The 21,078-nt window shown below is 31.6% G+C and overlaps 3 protein-coding genes across 13 annotated transcripts in view; 2 read left to right on the plus strand and 1 right to left on the minus strand.

Annotated features, from left to right (window-relative positions):
* Positions 1 to 1,396: 1,396 nt before the first annotated feature.
* LOC106110356 (palmitoyltransferase ZDHHC15) lies at positions 1,397 to 15,573 on the minus strand. Of its 6 annotated transcripts, none has more exons than XM_013292172.1 (9): positions 15,342 to 15,573; positions 15,140 to 15,261; positions 14,430 to 14,536; positions 13,996 to 14,233; positions 11,763 to 11,846; positions 9,728 to 9,866; positions 7,475 to 7,601; positions 5,288 to 5,392; positions 1,397 to 2,589 (listed from the first exon to the last, which is right to left on the minus strand). In XM_013292172.1, the coding sequence occupies exons 1-9, from the start codon at positions 15,505 to 15,507 to the stop codon at positions 2,448 to 2,450; spliced, it is 1,230 nt and encodes a 409-aa protein (XP_013147626.1). In that variant the 5' UTR covers positions 15,508 to 15,573; the 3' UTR covers positions 1,397 to 2,447. The 6 variants fall into 6 exon arrangements, with proteins under 6 accessions (XP_013147626.1, XP_013147623.1, XP_013147625.1 ...); XM_013292168.1 differs by lacking the exon at positions 1,397 to 2,589 and adding an exon at positions 3,508 to 3,628 and having other exon boundaries at positions 11,763 to 11,837; XM_013292167.1 differs by lacking the exon at positions 1,397 to 2,589 and adding an exon at positions 3,508 to 3,628.
* A 241-nt stretch (positions 15,574 to 15,814) lies between these two features.
* LOC106110308 (dynein light chain Tctex-type) lies at positions 15,815 to 17,487 on the plus strand. The gene is made up of 3 exons (XM_013292075.1): positions 15,815 to 15,974; positions 16,053 to 16,218; positions 16,959 to 17,487. The coding sequence occupies exons 1-3, from the start codon at positions 15,939 to 15,941 to the stop codon at positions 17,105 to 17,107; spliced, it is 351 nt and encodes a 116-aa protein (XP_013147529.1). The 5' UTR covers positions 15,815 to 15,938; the 3' UTR covers positions 17,108 to 17,487.
* Positions 17,488 to 19,094: 1,607 nt separating this feature from the next.
* LOC106110333 overlaps positions 19,095 to 21,078 on the plus strand; it is a 31,644-nt gene continuing 29,660 nt past the window's right edge. For all 6 annotated transcript variants that reach the window (XM_013292106.1, XM_013292107.1, XM_013292112.1 and 3 more), the window contains exon 1: positions 19,095 to 19,642. The gene's annotated coding sequence lies outside the window, so the exon portion shown is untranslated. The remainder of the gene's footprint in view (positions 19,643 to 21,078) is intronic.

The following is a 21,078-nucleotide window of genomic DNA, read 5'->3' on the forward strand; positions in this document are numbered from 1 at the left end:
ATGTTTTTTCTTTGCTTTTATTCGTTTCATTAATGAAAAAGTTCACTTTTATTGTATAGTTAAGGATGATTTTCGTGGAATTTTAATACTTAAGTTTTAAAAGGTAATGTCACTTACTCTTTGTTTCTGAAACACCACAATACAAAATTATTGTTTTCTTAAACGACAATTGAATTGTCATATAAGTTACAAACCATGTCTTGTTTAATGTTCAATTCTCGAATATTTTTAAGAGTGTAACTCTTTGTAACTGCTTGTGATTTTAGATATTAAGTTTGTTAGAAATATTACGATCACTTTTTTTTTTTATTGATTTATAAGTGTTTGATTTACTTTTAATATTAAGTGTGTTATAGTTCTTGAGTTCCAATGTTCTTAATATTATAGTATTTAGATTTTTTTTACCAACATTTATTAAAACTAAGGCAACTAGGCTAATATCTTAATATTTCTGTTAAAAAAAAATAGCTGATTCATAAATTATCAATGAAAATATAGGATTTAAATTATTAGTGTTCTCTTATGAGTAATTTTATTAGAATTCGTGAAAAAGTTAGTTTTATATGTCATTTTATGATTAAATAAGCGATCTGCTGCCGGTTGCCCGCTTTTCCTATAATAAAAAAGTGATTCTGTGATTTTATCAATGTAATTCGCCATGTATCCCCACCAATTTTTTTAATAAGTATTAATAAACATTTTATTATAAAAGAGTTATTTTATTTCACTAATTCAAACATTTATCAAATTCCATTAAATTTGCGTTTCATCGCGCACCTAAATTACAAAATACTAAAACATAGTCGCTTCTAAGAAATCAGCACACCTGAAAAAAAACTTACAAGCGTCAAATAATCATATAAAAATACAAAATAACTCAACATTAGGGATATCACACATTGCAAATACAGAGGGTTTTTTCAAAATTAAACATCTTATAAAATAGGAATACAAATAGAGAAAAAAAAAAACAAAAAAATATCTTCGCATGTAACCGTAAAATTAATAAATGCTTTATTATGGAATTAATATTTAAATAAATTGTTTATAAAATTTTGATAACGCAGCGAACAAGAACTACAAATAATTTAAAAATAAAAATTTACGCCATTACATGTAAAATTTTCATATTTTTGTGTCATGTCATAATATCGTTTTCTATTAAGTAAATACAGAAAAAAGTAATTAAGGCTAAGTAATTAAAATAAAGTCTTGAGTTGTCGAGCCCACTTTTATTTATATAAAGATCTTGTTCGCTTTAAAATACACTTTGTAACACTATTGACTAGTTTTATGGGTTAAAATATTGAAAAAAATAACCTTGTTCATTTTTTGAAACCTATACATTTTTTAAAGTAATTTTTTTATAAAAAGGATCGAATAAAATTGAAAAATATTTACATACTCGCTACTAATAATATATAAAATTAGTTTCTAAAATAAAATATGGAATATAGAAATTTGGAATTTAGAGTCAATATTTAAGACAATCTTAGAATAAAATTTCTCTGCGATGACACTTGATCACATATATAGGTGTCTCTGTTTCTTTCAAAGAGAATGAAAGGGATAAGAGATAGAGTCAAGTGTCACGGCAGACGAAAGATTTTTACATACATAATGTTATTATTTTAGACTTATATTTTATTATATTAATAGCATCTTAAAGAGACTGTTACACTAATTTATTTTTTATAAATTTAAGTATCAAAAAAATTTGCAAACGCAGTACCTTTGTAGTTTTACATTTGCTTTGTAATTTATAGAAAATATCTAAACTAAGAAAAATTTAGAAATAGAAGCAAAAGCAATTATACCTTTCTTCTAGACACATAAAATTTACTTCTATTCATGGAAAAATTCTTATATGAATACAATTAAATTTCGGGAAAAATAATGTTCCATAAAAATTTTTTAAATACATATTTTTAATACGATTTTCCACGAAAAGATGAATGTGAAGCCTTATGTATTACAGTAGTTGTCATAGATATATATCTGTCTCAGAAAATCGCACTTGTCGCTTTAAAGAACACAATTTTAGGCATAGAGGGCGTAAAGAGATATTTGAAAAGACTTGTACCTACTTCATTATCTTGTACTTTAGATATAAAACTATGTTTAGAAGGGCAATTATATCTGAAAACACAGATTCAATGTCTTATGGCAATTTTGCAACATATAATTTAAGATGATAGATATCAGGTCATAGAAATACCGTAAATAAGCTTAGCTAGCTTTAATTTAGTCACTTAAATCTAAATTACATCAACATCAATGACTGATCTAGAACATTCTAAAAGTAGATGAAATATGTACACCTGACATAATCCAATCCATTCCATGTAATTAGTCAATTATGACGAAAGAAGCATATAAAAAGCTAAAAAGACATGATGTTAGTGTTTTCGATAATTCGTAACCTTCGTTGCCGATGTTGGCAGCGCTCACAGTTCGTCGTATGATGAACTCTCGCGTTCGTCGAAGGGCCGCGCGCGCTCTCCCCAGCGCTCCCAACGCTCTGAGCTCAGGAGCGACTCCGTGTCTTCGTCAGGCCGAGGCAGGGGATATACGATCCCGTCTCCATAGCTATACAGATGTCATCAAAATACAATCGACTTACAAACTCTATGATTCATTCTTGATGCTCTATAAAATTGTTTGTGGGTACTAAGTCTATTCGTGCGTTTGATGCTTTATAAAATTGTCTCTGGTTGTTGCTATACTAGGTGTTAATATGGTAGCACAAGTGAATGTTGCATGTGCTTAAAATGAAATATATTAAAAAGCAAGAGTGTTTCTTTTTAAAATTTCGTATGAACATTGGATTGTTAAATAAGTGGATATCAAAAATAAATTGACTTAGTCCTCAGAAAGTCTGTTATTAAGGCACTTACGTTCTATTCAGTAAATCAATAAAAAGATAAGGACTTTATACATTGGAGAATTTCTCTTAATTCAACTAACTTGTTCATCAATTTACGAACTTGTGTCTCTCGAGGATTTCTGCTCACTGTTAGATGGAAGCTATGAAAATATTTAGGGTTGGTACACATGTAGAGTACAATGCACAATTGAAAAACGTACGAGAAAAGTAGGCAATACAACTTCAAATGTATACATAAGAAATATAAAATTAATAACAGACAATGTTTTTTATCAGTAAAATCAAAATGTAGATAATAATTTCTAAATTCTACTGTACTGCCTAGTACATTTACTAAACGCATCCTTAGATGTTTTAAATGATGTATGCTCAGGATTACAAAATGGCGATCGATGACGTCATTTTAAACAGTTCTACGTACCAGACTACAAATCGTGACTTTACGCGAATGGGCATAACATAAATTAGCATGCAAAAGGACACTAGAAATCTCTTAATATCCGGGTATATTAAAAAAGAAGTGAATGACTTAAAATTTTGAAATCGAAACTCCAGACGTGTGATTTTGGTGCCAATGAATGAAAAGCATTGTTTTTAGGTTAGAAAAAATTTTATTTAATGTAATTTTTAATAATTAAAAAAAATTGGTCATTGTGATTACACCCTTATACAATTTGCGGGGCGGTGCGCGCCCTGCGGGGGCAAAGTCTCCACCGCTCAGTCTCGTGGTCGCCCTCCACGCTAAAATGTTAACAAAACTATGATCTCAATACGCCCCAAATTTGTTATAGGAATTTTGAATAAAGTGATTATCGCAGTCGATTCTTAAACCGTCGTAATATAAAAACACTAACCTATGAAAATTACGATGGAAGACTCATTTCTAAGAAAAAGTTTGTCGCTTAATTTAGGAAAAAATTTTGCGCGTTTCTAAAAATTTTTTATATTTGAAATTCGAAAATTTTATTATTTCTAGCCGCTTACATTACGACGATTTAGCTCAATGCAACTGCGACAAATAAATAAGCTAATTATAAAGCCGTTATGAAGATCGCTTGTGTCGACAATGTTCAAAATAATTGAAATAAAAAAAATCAAGTAAAAATATATTTTTATTACATAAAAAATAAACAAACACGTCTTCATAATAATTAATATTTACATAGAGAAAGACTGAGAGTGCATAGAAGGCAGAAATGTGAAAAGTCAAATATAATTAAATTATAAAGTAAAAGTACTCTCAGCTGGTTTATTAAAGAAAAAAAAAAACAAATATTTTGATTAAGTTTAGAAAAAAACATTCTGTAAAAAAAATGAAAGACTACATATTTCAATTTAGAGATATTTTTGCTGTAATAGAAAGATACTTGTCTTGTTAATGTTAAAAAAGGATTTGCTTTAATAAAATAAGTAATTGTTAAATTTGCCAACTGAGAGCAAAAATAAAAGATAATGTAAGCTTTATGTATAAATACATCACACAACCCTTCATAAGAATAGAATAAATTGATTATAAAAAAAACATATCCATTTGCCTGCTACTGCATAGTAAATAAACAAAAAAAATCTAGTTTAAATGCTAAGCATATTCGTTGCGCTTCTGACATTAAAGCGCAGTGTTGCCAGGATGAAAAAAGCGTTTGTTGCCATTGTTAAAAAAATAAATAAAAGAAACAAAACAATTCAACAAAAAAGTTTATTTCGCACAAAATCATACTTACAAATTATGAACATAGAATTGTCTAGCTTCAGTCTTGTGTGTTGTATATAGCTCGTAAATAAATAAATGCGTACAAAAGCGAACCTCATAATATAAATTAATTATTATAAAAATATGTTCATATTAAATTTTATTACTATAAAATGTGTGACACTCACATAACTTGAGGATTTAGCCATTATTGTTGAAAATAAAAAAAATTGTTTAAAACAAAAGTTTGTAGTAAGGATTTGTACACACTAGAAATATCGATTATACATTGTATTGAAATGATTCATACATCATATCAGCCATTCAAAGATATATTATGCGATAAATTTTCTATTCGTAAACATACGTAAAAGCATATATTCGCATGATTTCATTCTCATATTAACTATGAGTTACCTTAAATTCGAGTTATTCAACGTTATCAGGAAAACATTTTATTCAAATCGACTACCTAATCGGTAACTCGGTGCTCAGTTATGAATTTAAATAACATGCATTCATATAAAAGGAATGTTCAAACTGAAATAACAACAATAGTTTGGCACTATTCAAATTTAACTATTACTAACTAAAACTTAAATTTACAAATTCTGGTTTGAAGACGTATACATAAAATTTGTGTAGTGTAAGGGGCGTGTCCTCAAGGTATGTGTGCGTCGGTCGTGTGCGGGCAATGGCTGAGTTCTGACCTGGAGCGAGTTGTGCCCATTGACTCGTAGCCATGGGCGTCTTGCGGCGCGAACGTCTGCAGCTGGTGTTCGCGGCGCACGGGGAATTCGCACCCGTCGCCGTTGCTGGCAAAACCATTACCGGCTCTTAACACGTTCATTGCCAATTATACCGACATGTGACGACGCGACATTTGTGTAATACCTTGACCGGAAACCTAACTGTTAGCATTAATATCACATCATCAGCTCACTATAGTCCCCACCGAGGGGCTCGAAGCCTACCCTAAGTAAGGGGTGACTAGGCCATAGTCAACCACACAGCACTAACAGTCTATGGTTTAGCAACTCTGTATCATATGTACGCAAGCATTGAATTAAATTAAGTATTCTACTGAAACATACATGATATTCGCTGTTATATTTGGAGATATATTATCCGTAAGTTCAAATTGCTAACAGAATTTGAGTTAAGAGCTATACAGTCTTGGCAATGAACGTGTTAAACCGATGGCGGCGAATTTTCGCGAGTTTAACTACTCAATATTATTTGTAGAATATCTATAGGAGCAAGGATTAATATCAGGCTACCGTACTAGTACTACCGACGGTAAAATCATTTAATATCATAGGGAATTTTTACTTTTAAATAATAAATCAAATTGAATTGCTAGACGATTTCTTTAGTGTTAGTTACTGGTTTAATGGAAGAAAAAAAATGTCGATTCAACATGAAAAAAACGTTGATATTATAACTGTGTTCAACTCGCGTATGTAGTGGGAGTTTTCGTCTTTCGTCTGATGAGTGTGGTGCCGGAGGCGTAATTTTAGTCCTTTTCCCTTTCCAACCTTTTCTTAAAAGGACAGGATGGGAAGGAAAAGTGAATTGGAAGGTGGAGGAGACGCATAGGAAGGGGAAATGTCCTCTTTATGTGCGTCTCCTCTTCCGTCAATTAAGGGTAGGCAACGCATCTGCAATGGTGGATGTTTATGGGCAGCGGTCGCTCTCCATTTCGGTGGATTGGGTGGCCGCTTGCTCGTTTGCTATCTTATATTATAAAAAAAAACTATGCGTGCACAAACACATGAGACTGGTTGTTTGACTACGAATCCTAACTCACCGCGATTTGTACAATTATACCAAATGACGATCATACCCTAAGTTTTTAATGTCTTTAGAATGTAAACTTATTTGAACACTGTTAAAGTATTAGTTTTTCGATATTAGGTATCATATGTAATGCACAATATGTGTGGGCGTTTTGTATGTTAATAAATAAAATATGTAATAATAAACATTAATGAATATGTTTAGTGCAGTATAACATTGTTATCGAGTGCCAAGCAAAATCCACCGTTTCATAATGTTAAAACATACATATATATGGAATTATAAAAACACTATTATAAAACATAAACCATAATAATATGCAAATGATCGAAGATAATGATTTTTAAAATCTAGGAGTTTCTAAAACAATCATTAATATCTCAGTTAGTTTCAATATATTTGAAAATCCGATGGTATTGTTAAATCCAACGCACAAAGGTGTCATGTTAGAAGAATGTCATTCACTTCTTTTTCGCGACGTTAGTTGACATGCGTCAGGAAAACTTTTATTGTATCAAAAATTGCTAAAAAACGGGTACACATTTATCCAAATAATTAACGCATGCGGGTAACACAGGATAATGCGTTCGATTTGCCAATTATGAAGTCAATTAAAAAAAACATTAAAAAAATTCAAATTGCGTAGTTTATTTATAACATAGGTAAAGATTAAAAAGTTTTGTTTGTTTTTGACATATCGAACGCCACACAATTAAAAAAATGTAAAAACTGGTAATTTTGCACAAGGAAATGAAACACCCCAACGCATCAAATACATGCGCCACACTTTATAATTTATATGAGTTTTGTATTATGTACCAGATTTATTTTACTTATTAAATGGGTGTAGGAAGTATAGGGCACATAACTTCTGAAACATAAATTCTTAAAGTCAAAAACCAACAAAGGAGAAGTTAAAATTACTTTTGAATCATTGTAGGTATTTTTAGTTATTTGCGTATGAAAATTTTCATCTTAATGGTATGTCCCTTTTTGTCTTAAAAATCTACGTCTGTCCCAGAGTTTATACAAAGATGGTCATCAGAGTTAAATAAGACATGGGTATTAACTGAAGATATAAAAAAAGCTCTTTTTACCTTGTGAAGACAGGCAACATCCAAAGATTCGGGCTATTCCCGAATACCTCTTTGAAATTGTTGAAAGCACCAATAGAGAAGCCGTTCTTGTCAGTACCCCCTCGGAACATGGGGGCTCGGAACGCTTCTGTAAGGTTAAAACATAACTTATAAGATATTTTTTTAAGGAAATTAAATAATTTCTTCTGCCATATCAGAAATACTTATTATTATAGAATTTTGACAATAATCGGAAATAAATAACTGTCGATATTGAAAATAACAAACGCAGGGCAAAAATTTTGAATTGAATTTTAGTTTGTGTGTATGAACGAGCTGTTACCCACGACCTTGTACGCGTGGTATTAGAAAACATACAAACTATACAAATTACAAAAAGCTACGTATCCCTCGGGAACCGGACATTTCTCGGGGATGAAGCTTATCCCATGTGTACTCCAGACTTTCTTTTATATCTGTGCCAAATTTCAATAAGATATGTTGAACCGTTGCAGAATGATCGAGTAAACATTAAAAACCTAAATTAATGAATCCCACGGGAACCGTAACTATTCCAGAGATAAAAAGTAGCCTATGTGTTCTTCCAGACTATGCTCTAAACCTGTGCCAAATTTCATGGTGATCCGTTCAGCTGTTTAGGCTCCAAACGCTAATAAACATCCATCTATCCATCCATCCATCTAAACTTTCGCATTTATAAATATTAGTAAGAAGTAAGAAGTAAGATGTATGTATGAATACTAAAATTACATTTACAAATACATAGACCTATAATGAAAATTAGTGAGGATAATCGTCTAAAGGTATTAACTAAAGTATTATCAAAATTACTATCTAAAATTTTGAATACTCCTAAATAAAATATCTTTCATTATCCTATTTTTCAAATAAATCTATTACAACTTTATGTATAATCTATTCTTTATGTGTACAATATAAATGTCAAGTACAAAACTAGATTTTTTTTCTCAATATTTCAATATGTGACCACATTTACCATCAATCATTGCGGTAATAAAATTGCTTATGATCTTTCTAGAAGGACGGTCTCGTCCAAGCCGAGCTAATATCACATCTGAAATAAAAATCCCAATTTCGGTTATCAACATTTTTTCCTTTAAATTGCAGTAAATGTGGTCACATCATGCGCTAGTTTATTTGGATCTTGGTTATTTAAAACTCAGATTTTATCAAAATAAAACTCATTTCACATTTGCGACAAAACGTATCGATATCTATATGGTTTATAATCATACTTCATACTAATATTATAAATGCGAAAGTTTAGATGGATGGATGGATGTTTGTTAGAGTATGTAGCCTAAGCGGCTGAACGGATTTCCATGAAATTTAGTATAGACGTAGAGGATAATATGGAAGAACATATAGTCTACTCACTTTTGTTTTTTTTTTAAATTCCACGCGGACGAAATCACGGGCGAAAGCTAGTAGTTAAATAACGTAAATACGTAAATGCTAACTGCCAATTATCCAATACTTTGTTTAATTACAGATGCTGGTTTTGGTGAAACGTTCTTACATGCATTTTTTTCCAACATTCAAAAGTATACAACACCGTAAGAAATTCATACTAAAAGTGTGAAACGTTCCAAATTTGGAATTGTCTTCTAAAAAGCGAATTCATATAAAAAATATCTAACTATAGAAATCAAGGTCACCAATGAAGCGAATATAAACAAGCGACTATTGCGCAAGAATTATTCTATTCTAAACATCTGGAAAGCTAGGAAAGATGTAGTTATTTTAACGATACAATGATTGGCTGACTATCATAAGAATATGTCAACAAACTGATTCTCAAACTAATTATATTGAAAAAGGACAAATTACAATTATAAAGACAGATTAGTAACATCGACACCGGAATCCCAAATGCAAAAAACGATTAAATTAATGCTCGGTTCACACTTGGCCAGTACAGTTGGACAGTTACGATGGCCAGTCATATATTATACGGATTCACTGGCGCCAGTTAGCCTTCACATTGTGCCAGATGATTGACAGTCCAGTTATTTAACGTTACTGACCAGCTGTACTGGCTAAGTGTGAACCGCGCATACCCACATTACACTTTGAGAAAAACACAAATCAAATGACATAAATCGGTGAAGTCGTTGACTGCAAATTACAATTAAACGTACCCGTAAAAACTGCATTAGGCTCTTGTTAATTGGTGAAAAAATCGTCCAAAGACGTACATACTAATTACTATAAAACAGAAGGAAAACTTACCCAACGTAGTCCTATTATGTGCTACTAGGTAGCAATGATATCCGAAGAGCGAGCCAAGCGTGGTCGCAAACATGAGGGCCACGAAGAACGCAAACACCACATGGTAACGACCAGAGCTAGCCGATGTACCGAAGTCGCCCTGAACGTACAGAAATATATGTTAAGTAACAGATGAAAAAAGGCAACAATCCAAACTGCACCCCTATTACAATCTGAATAGTAATATTACTAATATTATAAATGCGAAAGTTTAGATGGATGGATAGAGGTTTGTTAGAATTTGTAGCTTACTGCTGAACGGATCTCGATGAAATATGGCATAGACAAAGGCGATAGTCTGGAAGAACACATAGGCTACTCACTTTGGTGTTTTTTAATTCCACGAGGACGGAGTCGCGGACGAATGCTAGTATAACATAAAGAATTCTAACAATATCTTCTATAAATCTAGAATTTTCTTTAGTGTTGCAATTGGTTATACGATGGTTTAACATAAGGTGACCCATTTGACCGTTTGTCCTCATATTAAAACATAATTCAGATTTGCCTGACGCAGTTTGAGGGACTGAAAGACGCATGCAAAGTAAACATGCTAATATCGTTCGATATTGCATGAAATTTGAATTACAAATTAGGGGCAGTCAGGGATCAGACGTAAGCTGTAAATCTTCAGTATTCGATCAACATCCGTTCCCGATAACAAAACAAGATGGAGATGAGATGCTGGAGGAAAACACATTGTTAATGTCAAACATGACGACTGGCAATTTACATTAGACGGTGCGCAGAACGTAATTTTGAACATTCTAGAACGTGGCAAGGAGATTTTTATAGGACGCTAAAGGATATAGAGAACAAGGCCTATGACATCGTTTTTTCCCACCCATGAATAGGGCCATCTAACATCTTTGTTAACACTGTTTGTTTAGTTAATTGTAGTTGACCTTTCTTTTAAAATTTTTAAAGCAACTAGGTAAAAATGTTGATTTTAAATTCGTTAAAATAATAACGATAGAGGATAACATTAATTATGGTAAAATGTATCCTTATTAGACGAATTATTATTGGGACTAAAAGTTTGCGTGAAAAATATCATGGATTTATACATTAGGAATGGATTAACGAAAAGCATTTTTCATAAATTCTTATCTATCCATACATCACGCATTACTTACTATCTACTACGTTAATCTAATCTATTTTATTGCTATTTTTACGTAAGATACCGAGAATATTGAAACTGAGGTTGAACGCATTGCCGCCTTTTGTCCTTAGTTAAAACTATGAGATCGTAAAAATTTGCGTATAAAAAGCCAAATAACGCGACGAAAAACAAAATATCTATAGATTAATCAAATCACTAAAAGTAATAGTATTTATCTAAAATTGAAATACTAATGGAATCAATTTATTATATACAGCCAAACATAACATGAAGACTTACTAAAGTTATACACAATGTTGCCAGTAATAAATAAGAACGGAAATAAATACCATATGCAAAGATTGCGTAGACCAAAGATCAATAAATATAGCATTGTTATCATACCGATAAAATACAGCTATAAAGTAACAAGAATGTTACAATAGACTCTACACTAATATAATAAAGATGTAGAATTTAAACACTGATCAGGAACTAATAAAGAGATCTGATGATTGCATTCGACAATTCAATTATTAAAATACCAAAATACATCGCATAATTAAACTTTTTATTCCTATTATTATGAAAATGTTCACTTAGAAACCGGAGGACTACTCTTTATACTTCAAACATGACAATGAAAAAAAGAAAAATATGCAGCTAATTTTCAAACTTTAACAAAAAAAGCTCATAACATTTTATACGCGATATCTAGTATACTTAAAGCTTATATAAGAAAAAAGGTTTTATACCAATATTTATAATACAATACGTTATCTACTATGAGTAATTAATTGATAAAACATGACCCGATACTAATTGTTTACAATTAAATTATCGCTAAAGCACAACTCTAAAGTATATGAAGTGTAAGAAAAAATTGTTTACGGTAATCATGTCCATGCAAGGTTTAGTATATGTGCCATTCTCAATCAAACGATCGCAGTGGGCATGCTTGTATTTCTGATACATCTGTGGACAGTTGCGACACATCATTTTAACATAGGGGATGCAAGAAAGCGGACGCGGAGGAAGCGGAAATTGTAAAAAATCATAATTTTTAAAAAATCCGAATGATAATTTAACAAGTGTTATAACAATAGTGTTAGATAGTTAAAATGTAGAACACGATATTTTTTAAGGCTCTACAATTTCCTGCACTTTCACCCACGTACGCAATTTCTCTATTAACACACAAAGATAAATTATACAAGATTTTCAATTTGTTTGTATTAGTGAAAAATCTGAAGAGTATTTACCTATAATAAATGTAATACGTAACGTAGATGTTCATTTTTTGACCGACTTCTCAAAAGAAGGAGGCACTCAATTCGTTTGTAAGTTTTTTTTTGTAATTTCCTTAAACTAACAGTGAACTTAAAACACCTTCAAATCAACATTAATGTATGTTTGATATAGATTATGCCTACAGCTAAAAAAACTAGGTGCAAAATCAAAATATGTACATAAAAATCAATATCATGCATCAAGGTTTTCTTATAGCTTCAAGCGACCGACTGCATATAAAACAGCACTTAAATTGCAAATAACATTGTCGCTACTGACGTATTGCCACTTCAGGCGACAACGTCTGAAAACTAAAAAATTGTGACTTTTACATAATTTTTAGTTTTAAAGACTGCATACCAAATGTTTAGTATCTAACTAATAAGACTTAAGATTTATATACTAATATTACAAAGAGGAAACATTTAGATATTTGTATGTATTCGATTCACGTAAAAACTACTGGCCGATTTGAAAAATTCTTTCACCATTAGAAAGGTAATATATCTGTGAGTAACATAGACAATATATTTTTTTTAATTCTCAATTTCACGGGGACGAAGTAAAGAGCAACAGCTAGTGGTTTATATTTACAAAAGTCTTTTCAATGAATAAATAGTTCTACATTTTTTTAGTACTTGGGTTGCCTTAGACTATATATTTAGCGTTAACTTTATGGTATATTAAAGGATCCGAATATCAAAAGCAAGGAAATCGTATTCACTTTGATAATACGATTTATAGAGCATTTTATGTTTCGTAACATTGAAGTTATAAAAGTAACCTATGATATTTACATATACCTTACGGTGTAAAATTATTTTCTTACGCAAACCCGTATATGCGAAACTGTATTACCATACACATCGAACAATTACTTTAAAATGCTTCATTGAACAAGACTACATTTCATACAAAATTCAATATTTTTCAAAAACAAAGGCTGTGCATTATCAAAGAAACTTGAACGAAATCCTCATAATATTTATTTAAATAACATTAAATCTGAGTTTTTTATTACTAGATATACAGTATACCTGCTTAGAACTTAGACCAATGAAAGCGTAATTTCATCGCTGACTGTAATAGCAATATAATTGGTTGCAAATTAAACAAGGTCACATGTTATGGTGTATGCATTGTTAAAAAAAATTCAAACAAAATTTGACAATCCCTTCAGCATAGAAATAATTATATGCGAATCAAATTTAAATTATGATTAATAATGATAGGTTAAAACAATGATATCATCAGAATGTACGTTATCAGAACCTTGTCACAGTTTGCCTGTAATATGACGTCACGCAAGTATGTAAATCCATAGTTTGTTATAGTTTGGTTAAAACTTTAAACTACCGTAATTACGTTTTATTTAAAAACCTGCAAAAAAGGAGATTCCCTTATTTAGCTAAGTTCCAAACAATTCTTGTAATGGTGTTTTAACTTTATTTTGATGAGAATGTGTTAACATAGTTTATTTATAATACAACATAGGCATCCCCAGAAAGTCTAGGCACACTAGATCACTAGGCCAGTTTTAGGGGGAAGAGGCCTCATTAATATGATCCATATTTGAGTCGGTTTTTCTTTTTTATTTCTCAAATCTTAGGTACTCTAGGGGAGAGCTCGGCGCCACCCATCATAGTCAGTTCTTAATTTTTTTTTAAATACAGTACCAAATTGCAAAACCTTAATACAAAATAATGCTAAATAAACCACAGTGGTTCAATTGGACTATCATATAAGAAACAATCCATTCGCATTCCTAAACTATCTAGTAAGGAATAAAAAAGTACAAAGAGTTAAAGAAATAAGTAAGATTAAAGTGGTCTACCTTCCAGAACTTAATGAAGTAAGGCAGGCACGTTAACATGATGAATAGACAGTAGATGAGAGCATAACCGAGGAAGAGCATGAAGAACTTGTAATTGTGGAAGCAGACACAGTTGTTGACCCACGGGCAGTGGTGATCCATCTTGAGAACGCAACGGGCACATATGCTGCAATGGTGCGCTCGGTCCGGCTTCACCAGCACACAACGGTTGCAGTAACGCACCGACCCAGACATTGTTCTGCAAATACTCTGACACATTAAAACAACTACCAACATACAAAGCACCAGCGATAATCACTTGAAAAACTTTGCTGTGTTAATTAACTGAAAATCCCATAAAAACTATTAAAAAACCCAATACTAATTCTTACATTACTTCCTATTTTCTTGAACATAGATCAATAAAATTAAAAAAAAATGTTTTTGTTTATTACCGAGTAACTATAGGTAGATCTTTGGCAAAATTATCCAAGAATGTCCTTTGAGCATCTTCTGATTCAGCACTGAGCAATTTCTCCAAATCTTCAGGAGGTAATTTGTACTGGAAATTTCATAAAATATCAATTGATAGTCAATTAAATAAGCAAAATGTTTGTAAGTAAATGAAATATTGTGACAACTCCACTAAATTACTACAAAATGATAAAATAGGTGAGAAGTAGTCATTAAAAATAATGTGCAAATGGACAATTTGCATATTGTTGATTGTTGTATTATAATGACTTGATAATGCCTTTTGATGTAATAATAAACTATGTAAATGATCTCAAATGAGTTAATGTAATCATAATGCTTAGTAGAAGTAAAAATTAGGATATTTTAAAAAGGACGAAATTTGAAATTTTATGGCAATAATGAGATCAAAAGAGTAATACGCTTTGAACATAAGAGGGTAAATATTTTTAAAACAAAAACATTATAGGATTAAACTAGCTCAAAATTTATAACACTTATACAGAAATATATATTAGATTTAAAAATAATAAGTAAGGTAAAAATATAAGACAATAAAAAATTCACAAACAATTAATCAGGTCATGGATACATATTGTTACTTATTAACAGAACACAATTTACTGACAAAGAAAAACTTCATTTTGTTGCAAAAAAAACAAGTGTGTTTGTGGCTTAATATTATACTCACTTTTTCGGGAATCTGTTTGATATCAGCAAAAATCGTCCGCCAATACGACCAGCAAAACATTATCAGAAGAATGTGATAAACTAGGAGATATATAGTTTTTTGAACGGTACTCTCAAGTGTAACTGAAAAATAAAATAATATTGTAATTTAAGAAAATTATTTAAAGATTTCTTAAATTATTATTAGTTAATAAATGACTTACAAATGCACAATTGGATAACGTAGGCATAGTAAGACCAAGTTATGATCGACACCACCAAAATTACAGGGAGCCACTTAAAAGCTCTCCAACACCACATGTTGCAAGTCCTGCAACACCCAAAAGATCTTGGGGAAGACAACCTGTTATTATGAACGGATGAAGCCATTAATGCCAATTTATTATGAAAATATCCATTATTCAACTCGTACGAAAATGACAACCTCAAAATGAAAGTTACCAATGGTGTTACAAGTTGCAAAATTTTAAGTAAGAAATCGATTTATAAAATATTTATTCAACTTGAAAATAACATTTAATTTGGTTAAGACTACGTACCTATTGGTAGAAATGTTTCAAAAGAGTGATTTTAAATAACACGATGATTAAGAGACTACGAATTGTTTATAAAAAAATAACAATGAAAAGCCAAGCCAAGTCTTGTTACCATAGACACTTTTACTTAATCTGTCTTTGCCAAACAAAACCAAATGTCAAGCAAAAACTATTTAGAAGTTTGATTTCTTCCTGTGGCGTGAAATTTTGTTGTTTTTATAGTATCCAAATATTTTATTACACACAACAACACATTATTAAATCATGGAAGTTAAAGAATGTAGTGATTTGACAGAGGAGGTAAGTTAAAATTATTTAAGTTTGGTAGGTAGAGAAAGTGAGTATTGATTGTTATTCTGCTGACATGACGTGTTTCAGAATCAATTCATCGTTGACGATGTGAGTAAAATTATAAAAGAAGCCATTGAAAATTCCATCGGAGGCACGGCCTATCAACATAATAAAGTTAATCAGTGGACATCGGCAGTGGTGGAGTCTTGCTTGAGCCAGCTAACAAAGTTACAAAAACCTTATAAATATATAGGTAAGTTCCGTTCGTTTTGTATAGTACAATTTGAGAACACCGGTTATAAAATTCAATTATTGTGATATATATACAAAGTTTTCGGGTAGTTTAGTTTTTTACTTTTGTCTTTGATAAAGCAAATGACAGTATTGCTATTTTAATTTGTGTATTTCAGTTATAATTGGATTAATGTGGGCTCCATACAGTGATGAATTCATTTAGACCTAAAAATTTTAATGTATAGTATGAATCCTTAAAGTATGATGTTACATAAGCTATAAAACTTTATTTGTAACTAGCTGTTCTCATGCGGCTTCATCTGCATGTATTTATAAAAACTTTATTGATTATTTACAATTGTCACATTCTCTATTGCAAATGTCAAAACTCAAATGGACAAATGACAACCATGGCAACCTTGCTTCCTTGATGTTGGCAGCAACTTATGGTTTCTTTCCCACATGAAGGTTTTTTTTAATTTATTTACCTTCTAAGTTTGATATCGTGAAAATATATAGCCTAAAGCGTGACGTAAGTGTAGGGCTTTTTATTAAAAAAAGAGTTATTCAAAAATATGCTGCGATTGCTGACATCTTAGGCAACAAAGAAGTGTGTGTTTACGCTTTATTATATTAGTTTAGATGTATTTATTTCTTTGTATTGACATCACTTTAATTAAAGTAAATGATTACACTCACTCCAAAATGGTCTTTTTTTTACCTCTTTATAATTTAAATTTGTATTTGTTTCTATTACAGTAACCTGTACAATTATGCAGAAGAATGGTGCTGGACTTCACACGGCGTCTTCGTGCTTTTGGGACAACAATACCGATGGATCTTGCACCGTGCGTTGGGAAAACAAGACTATGTATTGCATCGTCTCTGTCTTTGGTCTCGGCATATAACATTATGTTGCACAATTATTATATATCAAACACAAACTTTCAAAAATATAGATTTTGAGTAATAGCGTATTGTACATAAATTGCTGCTTACATCACTACAGCTCAATTAAAAAAAATGTAATGGGTATGTAACTCGTATATATTGTTTAAATTATTTAATAGATATAATTAAAAACCCAGTATAGTATGTAATGGGATTTAGACGTAAAAATTGTGTTTGTTTAATTTTTTCATTCATTTTGAATTCAAATTGTATCAATAAATTATCACTTTATACTAATTTTCTTTGCCTCAATTGAAAGTTAAGTTTAAAAGTCATTACATAATTTTAAGTAAGTAGGATATATTTTCTTACACAATAAATATATTCAAAGCCAAAATTCATTTTATTTTAATTTTATTTTATATTGATCTGACTTTACTGCTTCAGTAAATCTTTTTTTTTTTGTCATTTTGCTTTAGTGTAAGTCACAAATAATTTTTTTTTTTTAATAAAATTGTAGGCAGCAGCTAAGGCTTAATAATATACAATGAATAGATTGCATAACCTCTAGGTATTGGAAGAATATACTAGCCTTTTCCCTAACCATACTGTTCTCTTAACAAATGGATGATATGTACTTGAAGGGGAAATACGCTCTTTCCGTACACTAACTTTTCTGTCCATAAGACACTGATCATCGACAACTGCTATAAGCTACGGTCACATCTCTATTTTAGCGAAATGTACCTCTGGTTTCCTATCTTATACTATGATAAAACTACATTGTACTGCTTAAAACCTTTTGACAGGGGTAGCTAACCAGTCGATCGCGACTATTAGTCCAGAGTCCAGACTGTTGCGACAGAAAAATATAATTAGGTACTGAGAGTATAAAAATAATACATATTGTATACTGAACAATGTTGTTTCATTTAAGATTTTAAGTAATACGTAATTTGGGAGGTCGTAAAGTATGTCGTCTAATTGGTGGATTTAACAAACTTGGCGACCCGTGCTACGGTAATATTACATGAGATTTGCTAACGATACAAAACTAGCAAAGTAATACCCTTAACAAATGATTTTACAAACTTAACGTCAATAGTAAAGCGTGGGTTCACATTGCTGAAACACAAGAGCTGTAAAACATTCCACACAACGAAAATTTTAAAAAATGCGATAAAAACTCACTATATACTTAGTTCCGATTCTTTACGACCATTTTCTGTTTGTGCTTAATAAATTATTTTACGAATGCTCGTTCTTTATTTCTGCTAGTTGAGGCTAAGGAAAAAGTAATAGAATGTATCAAATTACGTGCTGTCTACTTAAATGCCGACTACGATGATTCAAGTAAAGTATTGTGTGCTCGTCTAGTTTCTTTTCGTATGACCTACTTTTATGAAATAAAATGGTACAACTTATTTCATGGTATTTTAACGTTTGCTTTAAACGAACTTATGTGCTGATATAAATAGAAAACACTTGATTGATTTGTATTATTTTAGAAATTAAGTTAATTCTACCGTTTTGAAATCAATTTTCGTAGTTAACACAATGTATTTCAGCTACTACTATGTATCTCTAAAACGGTTTAACGGATCTTGATGGAATTTGGCACATGTAGAGCATGGTCTAGAAGAAAACATAATTTACAAGGTAACCATAGAAAAATATTTGTAAACCTCAAGAACAGTTCTTAATCATTCCACTTAAATAATCCGACAGATAAAAATAAGTTAAGGTACCTTTTATCGAGCACTACCGAGTACTATAGGTTTTCGAAAGATTTGTACATAAATAATAAAAAATTAATAACATTCGTGTTAACTTGTGACATTTTTAAAGTAACAAAATGCGATCATAAAGTTAACGTAACACAAACAAAGAACGGAGCTAACTTTAAATGTTCGCGGGTAACAGTTTGAAGCGAGCCATATTTGTATCACGTGACTATCATCGATCCAATGGTCGAGCGCGTCTCGGGTCCATTCAACTCAGTTTCGGGCAGTGCCGGGGAGGGACACTTCACAACACCGATTCTATTCATACATAGGAAATATTTATATATTTCTATCTCGTTTACTCGTATTGAGAAATAATCAACTGAATGGTGAACAAGCGAAATGGGAATACGTTCGAGTGGAAATTATTATGAGCCAGGCCAGGCCAGTCGCCATGTAGATTTTTTGATGTGGGTGTTGTGTCTCGGGATGTCAAACGCATTAGCGATTATTATTTTCAAGTGAATGTTAAATTTGATGCAACTTATCTTCGGAATAATCTAGTTGTGATAAATATCGATGTTAAGTGGACACATTGCTTTGTGATCGTGAACAATTTGAGTGTGGTCAAGGCAGATAATGGACTGGTGGGGGGCTGCTAAAATACTACGCTAGGATAGTAACAACGTTTTACTACTCGAGAGGTGTTCGTGGTGCTAATAAAATTTCTCATCTCGCCGCGAGCGAGTCGGACTTCCATTTTGTTTTATTATGTGGTTTGTTCGTTGTTTATACTGTGCATCTTGCCTGCGACAATGGAAAGTGACGGTGAGTACTGGGTAGTCTGTAGCCAGTGGGGTCGGGGCGCAATGTCTGCGCATGTAGGCCGACCACGACGGTAATCTTGCATGAGTTAATAAATAATGGTATTCGATTTTGTGCATCGTTATGTGGCGCAGCCGTCGTAGCGGCACGATGACTTCATTAGTCACAGTTGGTCCACGCGTTGCCGCCGCGCTTGCCTCAGCGACGTGGATCTGCGCGTAAAACGAGTGTAAACTGACTGATTTAAGTTGCAGTAAGCATGCATATACTGTTCCTAGACGAATAAACGCCCTTGTTAGTGGTATGGTCCTTATCAGCTGATTCTAGTTTGAGAACTAAAACAACAACAGCTTGTCAAATGTTTATAAATAAGCCAACATCTAATGCAAATTGTTTTTGATTTGTTATGCTGCAGGTTTATAACCTCAATATTCAGTTTTATATCATTGTTGTATAAATGATGTAGAGAACCTATACTTAATTTAACTTACTTAATTTAAAATGTAATTTTCCAATAAATAACTACTTAACGTAAGTTAAGGGTAAAGCAAATAGGTTTCAGTCATTTTTCTTAAATTAATGAATACCAAATGGTAGCAATTTTGCCAAGCAAAAATTTGATATGGCTTCTTTAAAAATGAAAATTTGTACTGAAGCATACTTGCTTCAATACTCAGCATATAGTAATAACATACTATGTAGCAATGTCCGGGAGCAATGTTGGCCAGTGGAGACATGACTGGTCAAAAAAGTTTTAACTATAGTGGTATAAAATATTTTCCCTTTTACTCTTGTATCATACCAAAATAAATGGTTTGGCATTGTGAACTTAGATATTTATTCGACAATATACTGACCACTAAAAATAGCATTAAATTCATTACATTTGTCTGTTTATATTATGTGATAAGATTATTTAGTTATTAAACAAATTTGTTCATTATCCATTAAAAATATAAATATTTTTATTTTCATGGTCCTGTCTAGAGAATAACAAGTTTTTATGAATCTTTTTTGTTATTCCATTCTTGTCAGCCTGGTTGTGGATGATCATAGTCCATCGGTTACAATGATTAGTGACTCGTATTTGCCCCATCATCGTATAGTGACCCATTAATAAATGGTTACCCAAATTAATAATGATACTGTTTATTTAAAAATATATTTACTTTTATGGAATTCCTTTCCAAAGTAGGAGCAATTCGGTCTTTCATACTAAGTGTGGGTACATAGGCTCAACTTTAGTCCCATTTCCTTTCCATCCTTTTGCTCATAAGAATAGGATGGCAAGGGAACATGGATATGACGATGAAAGAGATGCATTAGAAGGGGAAATATCCTCTTTATGTGCGGCTCCAATTTTCCAATGGATAATGGGGGGGTAAAAGAAAGAAATTGCAATAAGCCGTAATTTGGTATGTCTAGTTTAAAATATAAAG

This window comes from Papilio polytes, unplaced genomic scaffold (genome assembly GCF_000836215.1).
Source record: "Papilio polytes unplaced genomic scaffold, Ppol_1.0 DF820678.1, whole genome shotgun sequence".
NCBI classification, from domain to species: Eukaryota; Metazoa; Arthropoda; class Insecta; order Lepidoptera; family Papilionidae; genus Papilio; species Papilio polytes.

Bases quoted from the DNA above. Each gene is read 5' to 3' on its own strand.
- LOC106110356 (XM_013292172.1), bottom strand. From the start codon at position 15,507: ATGGCTTCATCCGTTCATAATAACAGGTTGTCTTCCCCAAGATCTTTT. The intron at 14,234-14,429 runs GTAATAAACAAA...GAGTATTTGCAG, and splicing joins GATCTACCTATAGTTACTCG to AACAATGTCTGGGTCGGTGC. The intron at 2,590-5,287 runs GTCAGAACTCAG...ACATCTGTATAG, and splicing joins ATGGGCACAACTCGCTCCAG to CTATGGAGACGGGATCGTAT.
- LOC106110308 (XM_013292075.1), top strand. From the start codon at position 15,939: ATGGAAGTTAAAGAATGTAGTGATTTGACAGAGGAG. The intron at 15,975-16,052 runs GTAAGTTAAAAT...GACGTGTTTCAG, and splicing joins GTAGTGATTTGACAGAGGAG to AATCAATTCATCGTTGACGA. The intron at 16,219-16,958 runs GTAAGTTCCGTT...TTTCTATTACAG, and splicing joins AAAACCTTATAAATATATAG to TAACCTGTACAATTATGCAG.